The sequence below is a fragment of the Lycium barbarum genome, chromosome 11 (assembly GCF_019175385.1).
Source record: "Lycium barbarum isolate Lr01 chromosome 11, ASM1917538v2, whole genome shotgun sequence".
Taxonomy (NCBI): domain Eukaryota; kingdom Viridiplantae; phylum Streptophyta; class Magnoliopsida; order Solanales; family Solanaceae; genus Lycium; species Lycium barbarum.
The window spans coordinates 123,920,692-123,943,885 of record NC_083347.1 but is presented as its reverse complement, the minus strand read 5'-3'; the positions used below and the strand labels follow the sequence as shown (position 1 = coordinate 123,943,885).

Here is a 23,194-nt window from a genome sequence, read left to right as displayed (position 1 = left end):
TATGCTGATTCAGCAAGCCATGTGGTTCGCTCGGTCACATGCAGTCAGGCACCGAGTGCCGTGTTACGTCTAGGTCATGGTTCGGGGCGTGACATAAATAAACTATTTATGAAAGTTCAGGTGTATGTTTGGCCCATAATATAACGGTAAGGGCACAATTAGCCTAATAGTATAATGAAGGATATAAATAAACTATTTTCGAAAGTTCAGGGGTAGTTTTGGCCCTTTTCCGTTGTTAAAGATTAACTTTTATGGCAAATACGTCATGATTTAAGATGTTATCGATGTGGTTAATTGTGCATTAGTAGAAGAATACAAGTTAATTAGACGTTTGGACATGTGATTTCATCTCATGAGATGAAATCAGCGTTTGGACATGCAATTTCATCTCATGATTTCATACCATGAGATGAAATCCCAAATCATCAAAAAGTACATGATTTGGGATTCCAAATCATGATTTCAAAATTTTAAAATGTAAATATTAACCCATAAGTTTATATTTTGTAAAAAAAAGATCCATAAGTTGGTAGATATATTTAACAACCATTTACATCATATATTAAAAGACCTACAAGTTGGTAGTATAGTTATAACAAATTTACTCTTACCAACCATGTGGAAGGATTATATCAAAGAGTAGCTACACTGCAACTCATGTTCAATTTTACATTTTATTGAATTAAAGTTTGATCAATTGATGTTGTATTCTTTAGAAATTCCTTTTATTAGAGTATTAATTTTGTTATAAATTATGACTTGTTCGTATGGTTAGATTGTATAAGAATTAGGAAAGTTTTGAAGGTTTTCACAACTTGTGGAAATTTTTATGTCTATAAGAAAAAATACAACTTAAAAATTTAAATTGCATGTCTAAACATGATTTCATATCATGATTTAAAATCACGAGATGAAATCATGTCTAAACGGCTCCTAAGTCTACAAAATTAGACGAATGAGTAATATATAGTAGTACTTCTTTAATTTAATAATTATAAGGCACAAATATTTTCTAGTTTTATGGCTAGTCCAATCAGGCATGCGTACGGATAACATGGTCTTGTCAAGTGTACATTGGTCAACGAATTTAAATAATTTCCTATGAGAATAACCAATAAGCTCTTACTTTTAAATGTTTAATATTAAATCCTTCCAAAGTTTAAATTTTGTGCATTGAGACCGTACAATGTCTTACACTATCGGGTAAAATTGATTTATAATAATAGAAAACTTTTTATATCAAGCCTAATACATTAACTTAATAAGCTTATAACAGTTAAATTGTATGGATATTGTTAAAATTATTTACACTGACATTGCATATAATTTAAATCATAAGCATAAATATCAAACCTCTACGCATAGACCCATTTCAAGATAACCTATGAAAAATATTGATTAGTGCATACATCAATACACACATAGGAGACAAGTGCAATCGTAGAATTACATGCAATTTTGACTTTGCGTATATGTCTGCACTCACAAGTCTTTGTCTACCAGTTTTCATTAAGATTTGAGCTGGTCGCATGATATCATTTTATTATTTCATAAAAGGCTTTATATACATCATTATAATAAATACTAATAATGAGAAGACCTCGAAGAAAAAGCAGATTAGAAAAAATGATTTCTGTATAATATATCTTTCTTTATAGACGATATGAACCTCATAACAGAAGTGGATGGAAGCTCCTATACGAAGCATAAAAATATATGTGAAATCATTAAAATTTCAATCACTATCAACAACAACAATAACAATATATCCAGTGAAATCTCATAATATGGAAAATTACAATCACTATCAAATTTCAGAAATCATAATTTTAGATGTACAATTAGTTTTGGGCTAACAACTTGAAGGTTCAACTAATCAAATTTACATGTTAAATTCATGCAATCAAGTTAAAATCTTAAATTGGTCTTTTCCTTTTGTCAATCAATGACATTAACTAGGTACTAGTAAATGAAATTTTGTATGCTCTATTTCATTCAGGACCTCGTCTTTTTTCGGATTTGATTCGTATACGATTTATAGCAATTAAAATATAAACTTACAATTCGTCGCAGCCCAACACTGACCAAATCAAACATCAAACTATATGAATGCCATTTGTTGTAATACCAAGAAAAGTTCTTTATTTTTTAGGAAAGATATTTTTTAAAAACACATAAATCTACTACATACCTAATTTAATTTTTTTAAGTTTTCTTACCAAGAATACAAGTGGAAGAAACTACTATAAAGCCATGAATTTGCAAGCTATTACTTACTATATCCAGCACATAACACATTATTACAAAGTCTAAAGTTTATTGAAAATGTCAAGTGCAAGGCCATTTTCTACATTAGTTATTTTTGTTGTAATGTTTTCAGTAGCAATAACATTGACGGGAATTTCTGAAGGGCAAACAAGTCCTCCAACAATTTCTCCTGTTCTTCCTCCAATATCTGGTGGTGGAGAAAATAGTCCAGCTCCCTCTGTTGCCGTTGTTAACTTTTCTCCAAATTTCTCAGTGACCATGATCGTCGCGTTGCTCGTTTCATTTTCTCTCTTTTTTTCTTCTAGATATTCATAGATCTGTATATTTTCTCATTTGTTCATGGTGATTGTGAAGTTACAGGGAGATGAATGATGATGCTTCTTTCGCACATCATGCTTAGTTGTGTTTGTTCTATTTCTTTGATGATTGTTCTGTTTTGGAATAAAGTAGAAGGTTTTCACATTATCTGGAAATCGCATGTGAGTTGCCATGAGAATTTATCTAGTATCATACCTTTCATCCCTAGTAGATTTGACCTTCCTGAAATCGCTATTTGCTAATTCAGCATATAAGGACCCCACCAACCAAGAAAATAGCATACAAATGACACACGAAACTTGATAGTCTTCGTATTGTTCTTATGCTCAAAATAGTCTCTAACAAACTTAACTATTCCATTAGCTGTCTCATATGCCTTATTTTTCAATTTAAAAATACAACCAAATGGGTTTTTTACATCAAGACCCATCATGTTCCATTCAATTACTATATTGGGGAAAAATTCAATGGTATCTAGATCGTCTCTATCAAACAATTGAGTGTGCAACCAGTTATAAAATGATTTGTCTCTTATCGGACCCCAAAATAAGGGTGATTGGTGCACTCATTTTGGCATGCTCTCTGCCAAAAAAATGTTAGCAAAAAAAAGTAATCAATTCATTCAAATAAATACTAAATAAAATATGTATCAACACAATGAGAAACTTACTTCCACTTAGATACATCCCAGTTGTTGAAGAGTTCATTAAAACCACATAGATAATGAAGTATCGACAATGGTTCATGGCATTTTAGTGCATTATTAACTATTGACTTAAACTTCAAATAAGCGATAACATCTTTGTTTGTTGCCTTTTTAATTAGCTTGTGTGACAATCTAGTTTGTTCTGTAAATTTGTTTGTTTAAACTTTAGACTAACATATATGATGGAATAATTGTAGGCTTGTTCCTATAAATTTGCTTAATGATAGGTGTGCCAACAGTTTCACGTTACTAGGCGATATATAGCATGTGTTGTGTGTTGTAAAATCTTATGATTGAGTTTAATCAGTTGAAATTAGGAGTGAAGACTACAATTGCAAGGGTAGAAAGACAGGATATGACAATTTGTGTATCATCTTTTATCGTCTAAATGATTGGACTCACTTTTATTTTTCTGTGAAGTAAAAAATTGCTACCTTTTCTCTTTTCCTCTTGGAGCCCGTTCAATAGTACTAGGACATGTACTTATAAAAAAATAATACTAGGACATGTAATTGTATATTGGATGTGCTATCATTTGAAAAAGGATAGAATAATAGCAGGATGCTTGTATAGGAGTTGTAACAAGAGTTAGCTTCTGAAAGATGTTAGTAGGTCTTTGTATTAGACCTACTGAAATCTTTCATTGAGAAAACCACCTGGACAAATCCTAACTTCTAAGAGCCCGTTTGGATTGGCTTACAGCTTAAAGCTGTTTGCAGCTTATAAGCTGAAAAAAATAAGTTGGGGTAGTCCAACTTATTTTTTTTGGCTTATAAGCTGTTTTCAGCTTATAAGCTGCTTTAGATAAACTAAGTCAAATGGGTCCAATTATTTTTTTGAGCTTATTTTAAACATAAAATGACTTTAAGCTGGCCAGCCAAACACTCAAAAAAGCTGAAAACAGCTTATAAGTCAACTTATAAGCCAATCCAAACGGGCTCTAAATCTCTATAGGGACACTATTTTGATTGTGGAATTTTTATACCATCTTGACTACATGTTCTCTAATCAGTAATCCTCATGGTTTTTATGGCCCTTATAACTTCATTAGACCTAATTATACTATTGTGACAAAAGTGCTGTATATCATTGCAGTAAGAAAATCTGTAAAGTTGCCCTTGTCAACTTAGTTTCCACTCTCTTTTAGACACACAATATCAACTTCCTCCTATCTAAGGCTTACGCTAATTCTTTTTGGTGTGTTTTTATTGATCCGAAAAATGTTTTCCCTCAAACTTTTAAGGAAAACATATTCCAAGATATTTAGTAACCAAACAAGGGAAATAGGAAAACATTTTCCATCATACCAAACACACCTTAAGTCTAAAGGAGATCAAAATTGACATTTTGAAAGGGAAAAAAGGGAAAGAAAAGAAGTTATGTTTCTTTGTAGAAAGTGGTGGTGTGGTTCAATGTTGAAATCAAAAAATGCACTACCATGTTTTCTCTTAATGTAAATTAGTTCTTGTTGTTTCAAATTCTAATCTGATTTGTGATGTTCTTAGGTGACATTTGAAAGCTAAATTGCATCTAGAGCCCAGGTCCTTATATTAAAAGTATTCTGCAGAGACTTAATTCTTAAAAGCATTCTGCATAGACTTAATTCTTTTGTTCATACAGCCAGATAAAGATTATCCTTTAGTATTACATAGAAGATGGTAATACTAATTGACATTTCCTTATTGTAAGTTCTGATGGCGAGCTCTTTGGCTAATAAGGAGAAGATGCCGGAAGAAAGGCTATGTGTCCCCGTACGACGGAGTTGCTCCAAGCCAGAAGCTAAAGAACTGGTCGACGACGATTTCTTTCAAAAGAACATAAGAACATCACTATTTTTAGATTGTATGTCCTTGTTTATTTCTAGCTTTATTAATTTGTTGCATCTACTGACTAGCCTGGGTATTATTTCAATTAGCTCAACATCAAATATATGCATATTTGAGTGCATTAATGTATTATATTTATTCAAAATATATATAATGAACTTGGAAAGTTAGTAATCTACCTACAGTTTAGGTAAAAGGGAATGTGAGGTTATTTTGAATGAATTTAAGAGATTTTGATTCGCATAATCCATATTTTTCAAGTTTCATAATGAGATATTTAAGGGATAATTGAAATTTATATATAATTTAATTAAAAAAGTCTTTAAAAGTTGTACATAAATTGTATTTGTGAAAATCTCTGGAAGTTATCATATTTTAAAAAAAAAATTACTACTCCTATTCAAATTTTGTATTCTGTGTAAATTTTTGCACAATTACAAAGATAATCAAATTACAAATTCAACTGCCAATTACATATATAGTCCACAATTGATGGCCTAATTACACATGTAGCCTCCAAATTATAAAAGTAACCTTCAATTGAAATCCAATGATCTTGATGGTTATCTTAATTCCTATCATCAGTATAATCTTAAGATTTTGTTTTATTTGTTTTAGATTGAATTCAGTTGGCTGGGCAGAGGAAAACTTCTTGATGTGGATGATCAAAAACATCTTCTCTAAAGAGGAGCTTTAGAGCAACGATAAAGTTGTTTCCATCTGATCCATAGGTCACGAGTTCGAGCCGTGGAAGCAGCCATTAATTTTTGCATTAGGGTAGGCTATTTACATCACACCTCTTGGGGTGCGACCCTTCCCCAGACCCTACTAATGAGGGGTGCTTTGTACACCGGACTGCCTTTTTTGCCAAATCTTCTTTATTGAAATTAAATTAGCCGATTAAAGGATTCAATATGTTTGACTCTCTGAATATGAAGATTTAATGCTCATACATACATAGTGCATTAGTGTCATCTGAGCTACCTGACTATTATCTGAAGGATAATAAAGTGTCAGTAATCTTTGTTCATTGTTATTGTCTTTTTTTTTTAAAAAAGAATTCATGAATGAGCATCAAGAATATGTTTTGATGGAGAGTCTCAACTACTAGCATATAATTTTGAGCCAAGTGTTTACTAAATTTGTTAATGAAAAAGTTTCCCCTTAACATGCCACTTATATATTATTCTACACCAGAAATAATTATACAAAACTTGTTCAAACTAACAAAATATAATAAGAAACACGATATAGTTGTTAGAGATGATAAAATATATCTTTATTTGTTAAAAACATAAAAAGAAATACCAAAATAAAATAAAAAAGTGGTATCAAAGCAAAGTTTAACATAAAATGAGTTCTGATACCGCATTTAAAATAACATTCAGAGCTCTGACACATTTGATAACTATTCGATATGTATATAAATATTTTGACATAAAATGACAATAATTTGTGACTAAACTAGTTACATAGGAGGGGGTCAAAATTCCTCGGGCCATTAAGGGGCGGCCTGAAGAATAAACGTCCGGATCAACTTTATTCTTTTGATGAGGAACTTGGTGGAGCTTACTTCCCATCGCCTGATTCACCAGTAGAATTGTCTTCGAGCACAAACTCTACCATACCATTGAGCGGCTCTTCATTTTTCTCAGAATTTTTGGGGAAACTAAGAGGAGGCCTGGAGAATAAGGGTTCTCAAGTGACACAACTTTTTGCTCACAATGAAAATAGCATTGGCTCAAGCATTGAAGATGTTGCTCACAATCAAGTATTTGATTCTGATTCAGATACTAAAGAATTCTTAACTGATGTGTCAAGCTCTGATTCTAGTCCAAAGAAAGTTGTAGAACAAAGCCAAATGGTTGTTTCTTGTTTCACTTTTCTAGGAGAATTCTTTAGGAGAGCATAGTACTCCTACTAAGAAAGAAATAACATTTTAACGGCATTTTGTTTTTGTCTACTGATGATGGAATGTGTAAGACGAGGTGACTTCATGTCTAGGTAAAGAGAGACTTCAATGGTCATTAGATGACATACTAATATTTTGTAAAGCTGAGACTACTTTAAGTTTGTATTTTAACCTATTTTAGTACTGTTAAGACTTAAGAGTCTCACGTCTGTCATTTAAGGAATGAGTGGTCTCCCATCATGATCGCTAGCTTTTGGGGTTGAATTAGGCTCAAGATTCATTTATTTACAAGAACTTTTAATACTATACTATGTCTATAATCAATTTTATTCTGTAATTATTTTTTCTCCTGTCAATATTATTGTTCTTATGAAAACAAATTTCTTTCAACATATTTATATGTAGTATTAAGTGTTCAACGTTTAGAAAAGTAAATTTAGTTTATTAATGTGCGGAAATATTCAATTCTTCTAACATATTAAAATACTACATCTAAAAAAATAGGAATATAACAAAAAAATTCATTAAAATACAACAAAAGTTCCATTCAAGCATGTTGTCTCTTTTCAAAAGAAAATGTTTTAATATCCAAACAAGCAAATCTAAAAGAAAGAAAGAAAAGAGTGAATTTCTATCTTTCTTCCAGACAAACGAATAAAATCCATATCCTTAGTCGAGTCGTGACTCACAAACGTGAAATCTATTTCCCAAGGACAAATATGTGGGTTTCTGTCCTTTCATTACCCCAAATTATTCAAACATTTTAATCCACAATGAATTTATTTAGAGAGTATTGGGTAAATTTATAAGTTAGGCAAATTAATTTATAAGCATCTTGTTGTCATAAAGTATAACTTGGTGCATTGGCCAGTGAAATTATAGCTTTGTTATATAAAAGTTGAAGAAGTGAGGTCATGCATTCGATGAAAAGACAAAAAGTTATTCATTGAACTAATAGAAGAAAACATACCATTAAGGGATAATAAGCTAGACACACTTGATTTTTGTATAATTTACAAAATGTGCAATATATCCACAAGATGAGTGACGTAAAAAGGTGGTGCAAAGACGGATGTGTGGTCATACAAGGTAAGATAAGATACAAGATAACTACATTTACCAGAAGGTGCAACTAGTACCCATCGAGGATAAAATCAGAGGAGGTCATTTGAGATGATTTGATCATGTCCTGCGTCCACCTGCAATGCACCGATATATAGGTGTAAACCTATGGTGAATGAATGATTGAATGTGTTAAAAAAAAAAAAACACGGTAGACCTAAATCACATGTAAGAAAATTATCCTTAAACAACTTACAATTTTTTGAAATTGATGCGCACTTATAGCTAAAAAAAAAAAAATAGAACTTAATGAAAGAGAAAGCTCTATTTAGGCGATATAAACTAGTTAGAAATAATTTTGTCTTATTAATAAGCTATTTAGCTCCGAACTTTTATTTTTAGAAGGATTTTAGCCTTATCATGGATTTATTATATGTCAGTAAAATCTATAGAAAACTTCTAATATTATATTTTATTGTACTCAGTAACTTTCTTATCCCGCGCAAGACTGATTTGTACTCAAATAAATGATTATACTTTAATTTATTCTATATTTTGATCATTTGTACTAACATTTTTTGTTTTGTTTAATGCATGTAGTAAATCAAGATTACGTGATTGATTATTTCAAGTTTAAATCTATAGTTAATAATGCGCTAAAGTGCTATAAGCCACTAGTGATACTTCATGATCTATATGGTTTCAATTTTTTCATCAATTTGGCCCATAGTATCTCAAATTGTACGAGAATATTGACTACCAATATATTATTATTGGAGATGATCAAAGAAGTGATAATATAATAATTTTCAAAAAATAGAAAAGTTGATTAAGCAACAACCAAATACTTGCATTACTCCTCATGTTCCAAACATTAAGAAATATCCTCGCAAAATACACGGATGATATTATTTTTTTGTCATCTTTAGCTAATTGATATGGTCTGTGTTATGCTTATTTTTGTGTTTTAAAATAATATACATGAGACCTAGTTTAACTTATCAAGTGAGTCCTATATCGTAAGTTATTGTGTTTGGGCCAGGTTCATTTTTTGACACCCGTATTTTTTAAAAATAATGTGCAATAGTCATCTATTTTTATGTATTTCAATTTTCAAACTCTCAAATAACTTATTTTCAATTAAGAGCTAAGAAAATACATTTTTCATTATTCAAAAAATCAAAACTTTAAATTCGGGAATCAATAAAATATGATTTCCATTTTGTTATTCTTGTATTTGTTTCTTTGTTAAAATAAAATATAAAGTATAAGGGAAAACATTAATGGACTAGCCCATTAAGATGATCTATTGAAGGTGGCCAGGAGTTACAGAGTCGGATTGGGTCTAAGGATGTCATAAAGTTGGGACCGTTGAACGTATCATTGTAAAATTTACAGCTAAGTTTCCTTTTATTTTTTATTACAGTTAATTTGTTAGCGACAAATTTTCGAGTGCTAAAAATTAACTGCAATCAAATAAAAAAGAAAAACGTAATCTTATTGATTAATCTAGTTGAGTACAATTTTGTTGTTCTCTTGATTCTTCTCTCCTAAACTTCTCTCCATGATTTGAGGGCCTTCAGTAACATATTTCTTGAGTTGCAAGATGATTTGGACCTCCTAGAAATGTATTTCGATCGCTAGGAATGTCGGGCAACACTTCGTCATTTCAGCTTGATCTCTGGAAGAACTCCGTTGACCACTTCTTCAAAGAACTAAGAACTATATGTAGTCGATGTTGATGTTTTCTCCAATGCTCGTTGAATTTCCTAAAGAGTAATGTAATCCCCCCCCCCCCCCCCTCTAGTTGTAGGGTGTAGGCAGTCCAAGTGAAAAATGAACTCTCTTGCCTCATTCTAATTGGTTCATGTGAGTCATCAAGCTTATCACAAACGCTATGTGATAAGGCTATTTGTGATTCGCCAAGACATAACATTTTGGACACTTGACAGCTTTTTTTTGGCATGTGCTTTGATTGGAAATTGCCACACCATTCGAACGCGTGACATCATTGTGTTGGTCTTGAATTTGACATGTCCGTTGACACGTGGCATGAGTTTGGGCCTTAAAATGAAATTGACCTTGCAATTAAATTAAATAAAATGGACGTATTTAATTATATTCCAAATTAATCGTTCAACCCAAATGAATATGGATTAATCCAAATTTTATATGAATTTAAATCAATAAAATTCGACAACAAATATTGGTCTGGGAAGAAGAAGGGGGAAAAAGTAAAGTCTAAGCGCATATGGCACGAAAAGGAAATCCTATTTCGATAAGACTTGATCTGAATCGTAGTTCAGATTCAAGTTGGTTTAGTGAGGGCAACCGCGAAAGTCATCGAATGGGTCTGTCTTTTAGTTCTCTCAGATTAGAATATCAAAGGAGGACGTTGCAGATGTCCGGAGTAGTGGCTGCAGTAAAAAGCAAGTTAACAGCTTTAAGAACCAACTAGTAGTTTATCTAGGTATGCAACTTCTTTCCCTTTTTATGTGACACACTTGTTATGTTTTTTGTTAGTATATAGCATATATATAGCTGGAGTGCCTTCTGTGAAGTTAATACTACAATAAATGTTATCCTTGGGATCCATAGGACTATGTAAGGTGCTAGAAATGCTAAAACACGACATATATGCATATTTTTCTTCTTTAAAGTTATGTTATATACGCGTATACACTGTTTTACACTAATATTGAAGTTTAACATGTGATAGTAGGTCAAATGCTAGGTTACCAATTAATCCTTTTTTTTAACCAATTAATACTTACCATTAAGATTTACATCTAATTTCCTTAAGAGTGATGTAGTTGTGTGAATATGTGATGTAGTTGTGTAAATATTTACACCACCTGTGTGTAAACCTTAAACTCTGATTTGTATAAGTATTAGGACAAAGTAAATGCCGTATCAACTTGTCCATTAATGGTCTCCAAGCTTGGGTCTAGTTCAACGCGCACTATGAAAGTAGGCATATGTTACTGGTACGATGAACCTCGAGGACAAAGGTGAAGTTTATACCGTGCTTCACTTGCCCCGGGTGATTTGTTGATTATCCAAAAACAAAAAACAAAATCAAATACCTCAAGTTATATGATCCATTTGACTTCACATGTATTTATGTTTTGTAGCTTGGCTCTTACGACTCTTCCAATTTTCATCAATATTATTGTCTTTTTTAGAACGGGAACCTAGATACGATGATAATAACTCTCACCTTCTGAATAAAGAGGTTATGAGCTTAAGCCGTGAAAATGTCCTCTTATAGAAATGCAGAACAACACTATGTACAATTGACCCAGTATCACTGTACGATCAAGAGGTCACGAGCCATTGCCAAGAAAATATTCTCTTACAGAAATGCAAGGCAACTGTGTACAATTTTTTATTTTTTATTTTCAAATCAGTCCTCTCTAACCGACTGTGTACAGTTGACCCAATGCAACCTTACCCTTCCCTAAATCCAGCGCATAACAGGAACTTATCGCATTGGGCTGACCTTTTATTACTTTCTTTTTAGTTCTCTGGAGCAAAAAAAAAAATTACTTTTGCTTAATAAACAGCAGGCTCAAAGTTCTTACAGCTAGCTGCAATTGAAAAAGAAACAACTTTTCTGTTAAAAATCCTCCAAAAGATTATGTTCCTTGTTGAATATTATAAATACATATTCAATAAACCAATTGTTTAATGCTCCCTTTATTAAACTTCATTCGTTGAACTTGACATTGCACTGAGTTCATAACAATCATTAGAGAATATGCCTGACTTGTATGCATGAAAAAGTCAGATACACGAACCCAACATTAACCATATTCAATCTGTATATTTAGTTTGGTTTCAAAACTTCATTGATTCCTTAAAGTTTGATAATGATGTTTTATGTACGTTGCTTTACAAGGTCGCAGGACCCTTTATGCCGCCAAAAAAAATACAAACATGCATATAATTTGACTTTTTGATTGGTTGAATTCTACCTTTGACAAAAAGTAGCTAAGCTTGGTGATGTAAAGTTCAAAATTGAAGAATTTCTTTTATCTCTATCCGAGATAATTTTTGAGGTGGTCATCCAACTTTTACTATATGGTATGGATTAGTTCATAACACTATTTTTTTGGTAACAGAAATAAATTCACCTATGGCTATATAATGCAGAAATTAAGAGATGCTAGCAAATGCTATAGTCAGTCTAGGAAAACGCAAATAGGTTGTCACATTTATAAATTTATCACGTAAGTATATCTACATCAAGAACTCACTTTACATAATACCCACGTTGCACTTGCACCTACTTAAAAATAAAATAAAAGTAAAATTCTTAAAGGTTGAATTTATAGAGCTTAAATGTTAAGATCTGCCTCTGGCACGAAGGAAGCTATTTCGTGCAATAATTTAATCTTCTGTCACCTTATTGTTTTAATGTTCCTGTTTGTGATAGTTACAAGTTAACAGTATGTGAGATGCCTAATTGAATTAAGCACTAAACAAAATTCTACATCTTAACCTTTAGTACTTTGAATGATTTTGAAAGGACGGAGAAAAGGAGTTGGCTACAACGACAAATTGCCAGCTTTTAAAGGGACCAAAGGAATATCATGCATTACATATTGTATTAATAGAAATCTTTCTTTTTAGTAGAAGAACCACTTATGAAGAAGACTTTGGCAGAATTATTCTTATTATATTTTCTCAATGGAATCAAAGACGACCCACGTCTGTTCTGTTGATACTTGGTGGCTTGGTTTTATTTTTTATCCCTTAATAGAAGAAATAACACCTTCAGAATTGTTTATTAGGTCCAAGCAATTGAGAAGTTGCACTATCGAGGATGTGATGGGATAGATAGTATCTCAACATTGTTAACTAGATGTCTTGGGTTCGAACCTCAAGACTGAAAAAAATCCTAAATAAGATATGTTTCGCCAGTCTAATCAGTCATTTACAGTGCGCAAATCTTGATTAGTCAAGCCAGAATTTTTGGGATGTCAAATTTTTATATCAAAAGAAACTATGAAGCTGCCATCACTACCAAAAAAAAATAATAATAATAGTAATAGCAATAGAATTAGCTACAAACCTCCTCTCTAAATACTTGTAGAGAACATTTTTTTGATAATTAGTTGTTAATCATCGTTAAATAGGATTGCCGACATATTTTATAGTTTAGCTACAAAGTTAGTTCTAGGGCATATAAATGATCAAGGTGATGGTGGATGGGCACTTCTATTAAAAATATATGATAAAAATTTCCTGCATGGTCATCAACCTTTGCAAGTTTTTTTTTTTTTTTTTTTTTTTTTTTTTTTTTTTTGCATTCAATCATGTATATACCCTCTTAAGAAGCACATCTCTTTTATTATTTGTCCTCACTGATCTGGCAGCATCTTTTCTTTTTTGCTTCTAATAAAAAATCCCCTTTGTGTGCCCCTCAAAGAAGGAAAACGAGTACCTATATATATTTGTGATTTTAATTAACTCTGCTTATCAGTTTCTTTTTCAAAATGGGAAGGCAGCCATGTTGTGATAAAGTTGGATTGAAGAGAGGTCCATGGACTATAGAAGAAAACCACAAGCTGTTGAATTTTATTATGAACAATGGCATTCTATGCTGGAGAATGGTTCCAAAGCTTGCAGGTTTCTTTCTTTACTGTCTATATCATCGCGAGATTTGCTGTCAAAGGCAAATTCAGGATTTAGAGTCCCGTATGTTCAAAATTCAGATTCGGTAGTCAATCTTGGCATTTGACAATTGATCCGATTTGACCATTATTTTCATATCCGTAAGCAAAAAAAAGGCTCCGTCTCCAAGTTGTTCAAGAATAGTAGCATTGAATTTCTTGACCCTTTGACTTAGGATTAGTCAATTCTATTTCTCGACGGGGCGGGGAGTGTGATCTTACTATATGTATGCATTTTAATTTGTGTTTGCATATGTATACATAGTTCAAGCCTAATGCAATGGATTCAGTTGGACTCACAGAACATGCCTTAGTTTTGCCTTTCTTTGCTGCTTGCATGTTTTAACTACTTTGTCCTATATGGATGGTAAACATGTTGTACTAATTAATTATTGACACTGCTTTAATTTGTGATGGAGGCTTGCTGAGATGTGGAAAGAGTTGTAGGCTAAGATGGATTAATTATCTGAGACCAGATCTTAAAAGAGGGCCACTATCAGAAGCTGAGGAGAATCAGATTATACAACTTCATGCCTCCCTTGGTAACAGGTCTTTTGCTCGTTTTCTCTAGTGTACAACAATATATTTTGTTGTATGATATTTACCACACTTTACATTTATAATGTTGGTTCTGATGAGGATTTAATGGTGTTGTATATTGTTATACACTTACTGTATGAACAATTTTTACACATCAATGTAGTTTAACCGGTATAGTACGTACGTAGGTTATTACTCTAGTTTTCAGTGAGTTTAATATATAGTAGCGTGAAAGAACTTACACTATCCGATCATCTAAAAGATATTTTACATGTAACCGTCCATAAAAAAGTAGGAATAGTAATCTGACAAATGAAACAAGTTACATGTTAAAATGAACTAGCATAATAACTCTTTTCACATATCAGACTTATTATAAAAGTTAACTGTTGTTTTAGGTTAATTTGGCATTATTTTGCAAAATAGTTTATACGCTGTTAGTGCTCGAAACTTCAACTTTTCTGTTAAACCCTTTATGCAGGTGGTCTAAGATAGCATCACATTTACCAGGCCGGACTGACAATGAGATCAAGAACCATTGGAACACTCGGATAAAGAAGAGGCTAAAGTTTCTGGGAATAGACCCTTTAACTCACAATCCAATTGAGCCAATTAATCTTGAAAATTTTGACCAAAAAGCAGATGAAACGATCATACAATCCAACATGCCAACACATACTCATGAAACAGAGAAGTCGTCGATAGATAGTGACACAAAGAGGATAGAAAGAGGCAACACATATGATAAGAGAAATGAAGCAAACATCAAGATTGATGATATTGCTAATGACTTTTCAGTAGAAGACAATGAGTACTACAATTTGTGCGGAAACTTGGATGTGGATTTGTTGAGCAATACTACTAAAACTATGTCCTATTCTATTGAAACTGCTGAATCTGCTACAGAATCCTCAAGTAATGTCATCCATGCAGGAGGACAAGACTCTATGAAACAATGGTGTTATAGTGTGGATTCACTTTTCTCGTGGGACAACAATGTCAATCAACTTGGAGAAGACTTTTTCTTTTGGAGAAACTACAATCACTGATTACTCAAATTTTTGATGTAATTTTGTCTACCATTAATATTCAAGAATTAATATTCGTTTTTGTAACAAAAGAAGGCCTTTATGCTAAGAAACTGGCCATTGTCATGCGATGAACATGAATTGTGAAACAGTGAGATTGGAAAAACTTCTAAAGCAACGGAACATACAACATCACACCATATTAGAATGCACTTACCATATATTATCTGTAAAGCTGGTTTCATCACCCAAAATACAACAAGTCAATAACACAAGAAACTAAAAGGGAGACAAGGGAGGTAAGAAGCTCAAAGAAACAAAGGTATTTGGAAATAAAGGAACAATAAGGGTGTGTTCGATATGAAAAAAAATGTTTTTCCATGAAAAATGTTTTTCAGAAAATTAAAGGGTTTCTTACTTATTTTCTTGTGTTCGATACGTAAACAATCAATGTGAAATGCCACTTGTGGAACTTGTTTTCCCTACTTTCACTAGAGAAGTCATTTTCTCCATTTTTAAGGAAATTGTTTTCCTAGAAAAAAAAAAAAAAATTGAGCAACCGAACATGGGAAAAATGGATATGGTGCTTGGCTAAGTATTTGCTATATTGCTCATAAAAGAATGACACTTCACACTGTCACAAGTGTTTTACCATTTCATCATAACAAAAGACCAGAATAAATGAAAAATTAACAGGGTTTCCTCTGATCCAATTGAATTATTCATACATGTCTATCGGTATTTTCACTATATTTTCTCTACTTAGCCAAGCACCATATCATATCACTTCAATCAATCCATCTTTCATCAACCAGCAGCAAGATATACATAAAGCGAGCAAAGAACCACACTGCCAAGCATTGCATACCCATTGTTCTTTATGCTTACAACTTCACAAATAGAAAAGTTACACATTGTTGTTTATGCTTACAAATTCACAAAATAGAAAAGTTACCAGGCGCAGTTTCTTTTCTTTAATTATGTATCTGTCTTCACTTCAGAATAACTGTATACAACAACACCTACACCTCAATCCCAAACAAGTTGTAGGCTATGTGAATTCTTACTGTCATGTGTCTCCATTTAGGCTCATCTACTTTAGAATAACCGTGAACATAATCAAAATATACATTTGCCATTTTACATTCGAGACACATTTTCTGATGAATAATGCATTATACATCTTCCTTGTTTTCGTCATCAGAAGTTTTAAGCAACGGCTTTTTGCCCGTCACATCAACATCTCGAGAAGTCACAGTCTTCCAAGCAGGATAGAGCAGATAATGTTGCAAAATGAAGAGAACATCAAAGAATATCGACACCTGCAACATTTATCGCCAAACCAAATAGTAGTCAGAGCCTCGTGATACTAGCAACAGAAGTGCTAAAATTAAGAAAAAAGAGGAACTTAGTTAAGAAGAAATTAGTTTTAATTGGTTCTGTATGCAGGTATTGCAGCGTCTTAGGCCTCAATTTCAGGAACCAAAGTTATTCTAACAAAGGCGAAAAAACATAGAAGATGTTCATCAGGCCAACCCGATCCCTAGTTCATACTGAGAAGGCCTTACAGGTTGGCAACGGCTAGTTCTAAGAATTTTTTTTGATTAAAATCTGGGCCGGTTCGCGGGAGGGGACCGGGCGGGTACACGGGAGGGGACTGGGCCAGTACCAGGATTGGACCGGTCCGAGACACTGGCCCAGTTCTTTGACCCATCTCATCCCCCAACCCCTTAACCCCTAAACTGATCCCACCCATGAACCAGGACCGGGCCGTTCCAGGACGGTACCGGGCTGGGATATCCCATCCCCCTGTACACTTTTAGGAAGTAGCAAAAAGTTTACAAACAGTGAAATTGAGTATAATAGCTATAGATATGATGAATGCAGCAAGCAAATAGATGGATAGAAAGTAATGTTTCATACCAATGACAATAAAGTCTTGCCTATGTTTCCATAAAAGTTCACCCACGAATCTGCGGAAAAGGAGTTCAAACAATATATTAACAATTAAGCACATGTATAACTTCTCCTTAGACTACACGAGAAAAATAACAAGAAACCGCAAATTATATCTGAAGAAGTCTATAATTGAAATACAGAAACTCACTCTGATCGATGGATTGCACTACCATCTGGCCATAATTTGTGACACCTCCAAGCAAGTCCAGCAAAATGTTGCCAATGCTAAATCCAATAGTGCTCTTCCGCTGAAAGTTCATAATAGCCTGTAGATTTGAAATAGGCAAGAAATTAATCCAGGAAGTACAAACAAACTTAACATAGAAGCAGAATCAACAAAACAAAGGACTTTAGACATCAAACAATTATGCTATTTTAAAGGGAAGAGAACTTCAATAGCAAATAATTTGAATGTATGCAGTTAATACCTGAGGAATGTACTTAATGACTGTCATGACAACCTGCAACGTGCTGCAATCAAGATTCAAACACAAAATGTTAGCACTGGGAACATTCACACTAGCGGTGAGTCTAAATAAGTCATACACAACGTACATAGCAATATAAGCACCTGGCCTTCAGAAAGAAAATGAAGAAGAAGATATCAAGGTCATAAGGTACTTCAGAAGTAGCAGGTCAACGGACAAACAAATACATCTATTACTCTACAAATTTCTCACCCTTTATATGAACACTCAAAAATCGGTGCCTTATTTGTTAAGTAATGATTCAACTTTAAACTTCTCATTTTACCCTTAATAAGATGATTTATAGCCGCATAAATATCTTTGGTTTGTTTTAGATCACAAGTTTCAAAAGTCTTCCTTTGATTCTTAAATTCCGTGCCCAATCAAACACCTTCACATAAACTGGGACGGAGGGAGTATTTATTTTGGAAGAAAGAGATATCATAGACTTATCAAAACTGATGAAATTTTCAGGAGGAACTAGAATAGGAAAGATTCTTACTTAAAGCAAGAGATCAGCCAAAGCCAGGAATGACTGGGGAAAGCTATGAACACACAAACTGCAACAGTTAACCAAGCAACACACACGATCCCAATGGAAGTCCTTGAGACCTTCTGGTTTCCACGCTGTAAAGAAAGAAATCAGTGCCAAAGTGAGTATAAAGGCATTTATAAGGGTCTCAATCAGCTTCAAATAGAATACACAGTCTCCATGAACTACCTTTCAGATATAGAAAAAAAAGAAAAGGAACAACCTTTACTAGAACGCATTCACCTCATTTGAACTGAAAAGGGTAAATAAGAATGGTCCACTTACATCATAAATAACAATCTGAAACAGGGTAAATGCTGTCAATAGAACAGCATGGATTGAGAAAGCAACGTCATTGGCAGCGACAGGTATCATCTGCAGTGAAATAATAAAACAGAATAAGCAAGAAAGTCACTAAACTACACGGAGGCTGCTTCCTCACATAATATCAATCAAGTTAACAAGAGATAAGACGCTAACAGTTCTTAAGAAAAGGAGACTAGACAAAAGTAGTATTATTATGACCGGTTAGTTATGAAAAAGACGCTGGTTTTCTTTCCAAAATAAGTATTTCGTTTTCAGAGCAGCTGTCATACTTCTTATTTTTTTCCTTTTTTGGAAGATAATGGTGTCTGATCAGCTTGCCTGCCTCGATCAATCAACGGACAGCTAACTACAAGTATACAACTCATAAGCATAGGTGCCAGCTAAAATCTGTCCACAAAGATGGGCTTACACTAGTGTTTTAGTACTCCCCCCGGTCCATTTTAGTTGTCATGCTGACTAAAAATAACTGGACCGATATAGTTGTCATTTTAGAAAATCAGGATATAATTAATTATTAGTTTTCACCTTTACCCTTACTCATTGATCAATTTAGAAAATCAAGATAAAATAGCCAGATAAAATAGCCAAACACCTCTACGTTTCTTATTGATCAATTTAAGCTACATATCAGTTTAATTTTTAAACGGGCTGAGCCAATAAGTTTGGCTGGTCATGTTTTCATGGGAATATTGCCACTCCAAGCCTCAATCACTCAACCATCCACTGCGGAGTTTGTTCTAACCACGAAATCAACTCAAGATTACCAGGGCATCCACTATTTCTTGGTCATCATATGTACAAATTTAAAATGAGTATCTATCTTAATTTTCTTTCACATATATATATATATATATATATATATATATATATATATGTATATATATATATAGTTCAAGCAGAAAGCAGTAGATGTGACTGTACACAGCTTACACAAGGCTAGATTCGCTCATGATTCAAATAGAAGCAGTGAACAATGAGAAATTAAAATAGAAAACCACAAAAAACAAAAATTCTAACCTCATTAAGGCCATATTTCTCAAGGTACTGCTTCTGAACAGCAGAACTAAAGAACATGGAAGCATTATAGATGAGATAAGACGAGTGTTTGGTCAAATTCAACAGCACGAAATCGAAATTCAACCCCACCACACTGCATTTCAATACACAAAACGAAAAGGGTCAGCAAGAAAATCCAAAAAGGCACAAGCTTTGATGAAAACAAACAGAGAAAAAGGATGTAACCGAAATCAACCCACGCTGCATTTCAATAAAAAACGAAAAGGGTCAGCAAGAAAATCCAAAAAGATACGCACTTTGATGAAAACAAACAGAAAAAAGGATGAATCGGAAACCTTTGAATCTCTTATTCATATCTACATATAGTTCATTAAGATTTCAATATTTCCCCTTTCGATATCGGGGAATCGCTCTTATAGTACATCTAACCACACAAACGTCCATAAATACTTATGTGCACCTGATGTTTACACTAGTCTAATAAATATATCAAACATGTCTTCAGATGCACTATCCTCACTATACTATAGCTAATTAATACATATCTTTTACATTTATTTATCACTTCATCATGACAAATTAGTATAATTTAGTGTAAACATCAAGTAAAGATAACTTTCAACCCCACCACACTACATTTCAATACACAAAACAAAAAGGGTCAGCAAGAAAACCCATAGAGATACCAACTTTGATGAAAACAAACAGAAAAAAAGGGAAGAAATCGAAATTCAACCCCACTATACTGCGTTTCAATACACAAACCAAAAAAGGTAAGTAAGAAAATCCATAGAGATACAAACTTTGATGAAAACAAACAGAAAAAAAGGATGAAATAGAAACTCAACCTCACTACACTGTATTTCAATACACAAAACAAAAAGGGTCAGCAACAAAATCCAAAAATATACAAACTTTGATGAAAACAAACAGAAAAAATGAAGAATCGGAAACCTTTGAATCTCTTATTCATATCTATATCTATTTCACAATAGCTAATGAATAAATATTTCTTACACTAATTTATCACTTAATCATAATAAATTAGGAGTATAATTTAGTGTAAACATCAAGTAGAGATAACTTTCAACCCTACCACACTACATTTCAACACACAAAACAAAAAGGGTCAGCAAGAAAATCAATAAAGATACAAACTTTGATGAAAAGCAAACAGGAAAAAGGATGAAATTGAAATTCAACCCCACTACACTGTGTTTCAGTACACAAAACTAAAAGGAACAGCAACAAAATGCAAAAAGATACCAACTTTGATGAAAAGAAAACAGAATAAAAAGGATGAAATCCAAATTCAACCCCACTACACTGTGTTTCAATACACAAAACAAAAAAAGGTAAGCAATAAAATCCATAAAGATACAAACTTTGATGAAAACAAACATAACAAAAAAAAAGATGAAATTGAAACTCAACCTTACTACACTGTATTTCAATACACAAAACAAAAAGGGTCAGCAAGAAAATCCAAAAAGATACCAACTTTGATGAAAACAAACAGAAAAAAGGATGAACCACAAACCTTTGAATCTCTAATTCATATCCTATGTTACTCGGACTATTCAAAAATGGACACGGGCGCGTGTCGAATCCTCCAAAAGTAGTGCATTTTTTAAGGATCCGACACGGGTGCGGCATCATTTTTTTAGAGTCCGAGCAACATAGTTCATATTTATATCTACTTCATCACTATACTGTAGCTAATTAATACATATTCTTACACTAATTTATCACTTAATCATAACAAATTAGCACCATAATTTAGTGTAAACATCAAGTAGAGATAACTTTCAACCCCACCACACTACATTTCAATACACAAAACAAAAAGGGTCAGCAATAAAATTCATAAAGATAAGATCTTGAATGAAAACAAACAGAAAAAAGAAGAAGAAGGTAGAATTGGAAACCTTTTGCGTTTGAAATTCAAGATGACTTGAGGGTAAAAGCTAATGGACCAAGAGAAAAATGCAATCCATCCTAAAGTAGTGTAAAGAACTTCAAGAGGAGTTGAATTCCATGATGCCATCACTACACTTTGATTTCTCCAAAATCCAAAATAATTGATCCAATTGGATTTCTCTGTTTATAGTAAAAGAAAAAAAAAGTAGATTCTTTTTGTGGAATCTCTAATCCAATTGGAATATTGGGTGTACCGTGCACGGTTCAACTGGGCAAGCGATTGGGCCCACCTTGGCGTTAAAAGGGGGACCCCATAGGTGTAAGCCTTTTGATGTAATGAATTAAGTCTACATTGCGGCTCAATGCTCATTGGGTCATGTGCACGATTGTCCTTTAAAGACAATGGTTCCCTGAAATCGGTGCTCTTTTAACTTTTGTCCTTCGTTTAATATTACGAGGTTTACGGTTTAAATCTAGATTCAATAAAAAAAAATCGCAAAATAGAGTTTCATAGCAAAGTTTAGCCTACCTTAAGATAGAATTTTATAAAATTCAACTGAATTAAAAAAATTGACCTTATTGCAAACCTCTACCTTAAGGTAGAGTTTTGCTTTCAGGTATAAGACAAAAGTCTGCCTTAAAGCAGAGTTTGCCTCAAAACTCAACCCGATCAGGTAGAGTTTGCAGGATCAGGCAGAGTTTGCCTGAAGATAGCAAAACTCTACCTGATTAGGTAGAGTTTGAGGCAAAACTCTGCTTTGCGAATTTTTATTTTTTATTTTTGACTAAGCAGGAATTCAAACTCGGAACCAAGGGATTTTTAGCGAAATGCAAAATTAAAGACCACCAATTTGGGTGGCAAAAATTAAAGATCAGTGCCTTTGAAGGACATTCCGCACAAAAAAAAATGATTTTCATTTGGATCATTTGAACTTTTGGGGATTTAGCGCACGTCTTTAATTTTTTCTCCTCATAACAAGTACTAAATGGGATATAAGTTTATATGATTGTTTCGAGGCATAGACGCTCCGGTGAGGAGGTGTGAGAGGCCAGTGATCGAGAGCCAGAAGAGAAATAGAGGTAGATCGAAGAAGATTTAGGGAGAGGTGATTAGGCAGGATATGGCTAGTCTTCAGCTGATCGAGGATATGACCCTAAATAGAAGGGTGTGGAGTTCGAAAATTAGGGAGGAAGGCTAGTCGTAGAATTAGTAGTATTTTCCTTTCTTGTTGGATCAATATTATTTCCGTCATTTTCTTGTATTTCTTATTTTAGGACTCGTTTGGCCATAAGAATTTTTCACTTTTTTGCGAAAAAACATTTTCATTTTATTTGGAAATCAACGTTTGGCCATGAAAATTCCAAATTGAAGTTGTACTTGGAATTTGAAAAATATCAAAAAATTTGTTTTCACTTTCAGTACATTCAAACAACAAAATATTTTTTGCAAAAATCTATATCCCTCCGGCATAACTTTAGTTTTTCCTTAAGGATTGTATGTCGGATCCGGCATACACTCCCCCCAGCCCTGCCTTGTGAAATTATTTTTTTATTTTATGCCCGAGCGAGGGTTCGAACCCAGAACCTCAGGTATCCAAGCGAAGGACAAAACTTAAAGAACACAAATATGAGGG

At 33.2% G+C, this 23,194-nt stretch overlaps 2 protein-coding genes across 3 annotated transcripts; one reads left to right on the top strand and one right to left on the bottom strand.

Annotated features, from left to right (window-relative positions):
- The first annotated feature begins 13,046 nt into the window (after positions 1–13,046).
- On the top strand, positions 13,047–15,359 carry LOC132620278 (myb-related protein 315-like). Its single transcript, XM_060334951.1, has 3 exons — positions 13,047–13,726; positions 14,190–14,319; positions 14,792–15,359. The coding sequence occupies exons 1-3, from the start codon at positions 13,594–13,596 to the stop codon at positions 15,357–15,359; spliced, it is 831 nt and encodes a 276-aa protein (XP_060190934.1). The 5' UTR covers positions 13,047–13,593.
- An 839-nt stretch (positions 15,360–16,198) lies between these two features.
- On the bottom strand, positions 16,199–21,740 carry LOC132616766 (cystinosin homolog). 2 transcript variants are annotated; one of them, XM_060331413.1, is made up of 8 exons: positions 21,569–21,740; positions 19,641–19,773; positions 18,582–18,671; positions 18,267–18,391; positions 17,726–17,768; positions 17,446–17,563; positions 17,262–17,311; positions 16,199–16,660 (listed from the first exon to the last, which is right to left on the bottom strand). In XM_060331413.1, exons 1-8 carry the CDS (start codon positions 21,685–21,687, stop codon positions 16,514–16,516), a joined length of 825 nt encoding a protein of 274 aa, XP_060187396.1. In that variant the 5' UTR covers positions 21,688–21,740; the 3' UTR covers positions 16,199–16,513. The 2 variants fall into 2 exon arrangements, with proteins under 2 accessions (XP_060187396.1, XP_060187397.1); XM_060331414.1 differs by lacking the exon at positions 21,569–21,740 and adding an exon at positions 21,181–21,314.
- Between the last annotated feature and the right edge of the window lie 1,454 nt (positions 21,741–23,194).

Coding starts and splice junctions, on each gene's coding strand:
- LOC132620278 (XM_060334951.1), top strand. CDS start 13,594: ATGGGAAGGCAGCCATGTTGTGATAAAGTTGGATTGAAGAGAGGTCCA. Junction 13,727..14,189: donor AATGGTTCCAAAGCTTGCAG/GTTTCTTTCTTT, acceptor TTTGTGATGGAG/GCTTGCTGAGATGTGGAAAG. Junction 14,320..14,791: donor CATGCCTCCCTTGGTAACAG/GTCTTTTGCTCG, acceptor CCCTTTATGCAG/GTGGTCTAAGATAGCATCAC.
- LOC132616766 (XM_060331413.1), bottom strand. CDS start 21,687: ATGGCATCATGGAATTCAACTCCTCTTGAAGTTCTTTACACTACTTTA. Junction 19,774..21,568: donor TTGAATTTCAAACGCAAAAG/GTTTCCAATTCT, acceptor ATTGAAATGCAG/TGTGGTGGGGTTGAATTTCG. Junction 17,564..17,725: donor TCATTAAGTACATTCCTCAG/GTATTAACTGCA, acceptor TCAAATCTACAG/GCTATTATGAACTTTCAGCG.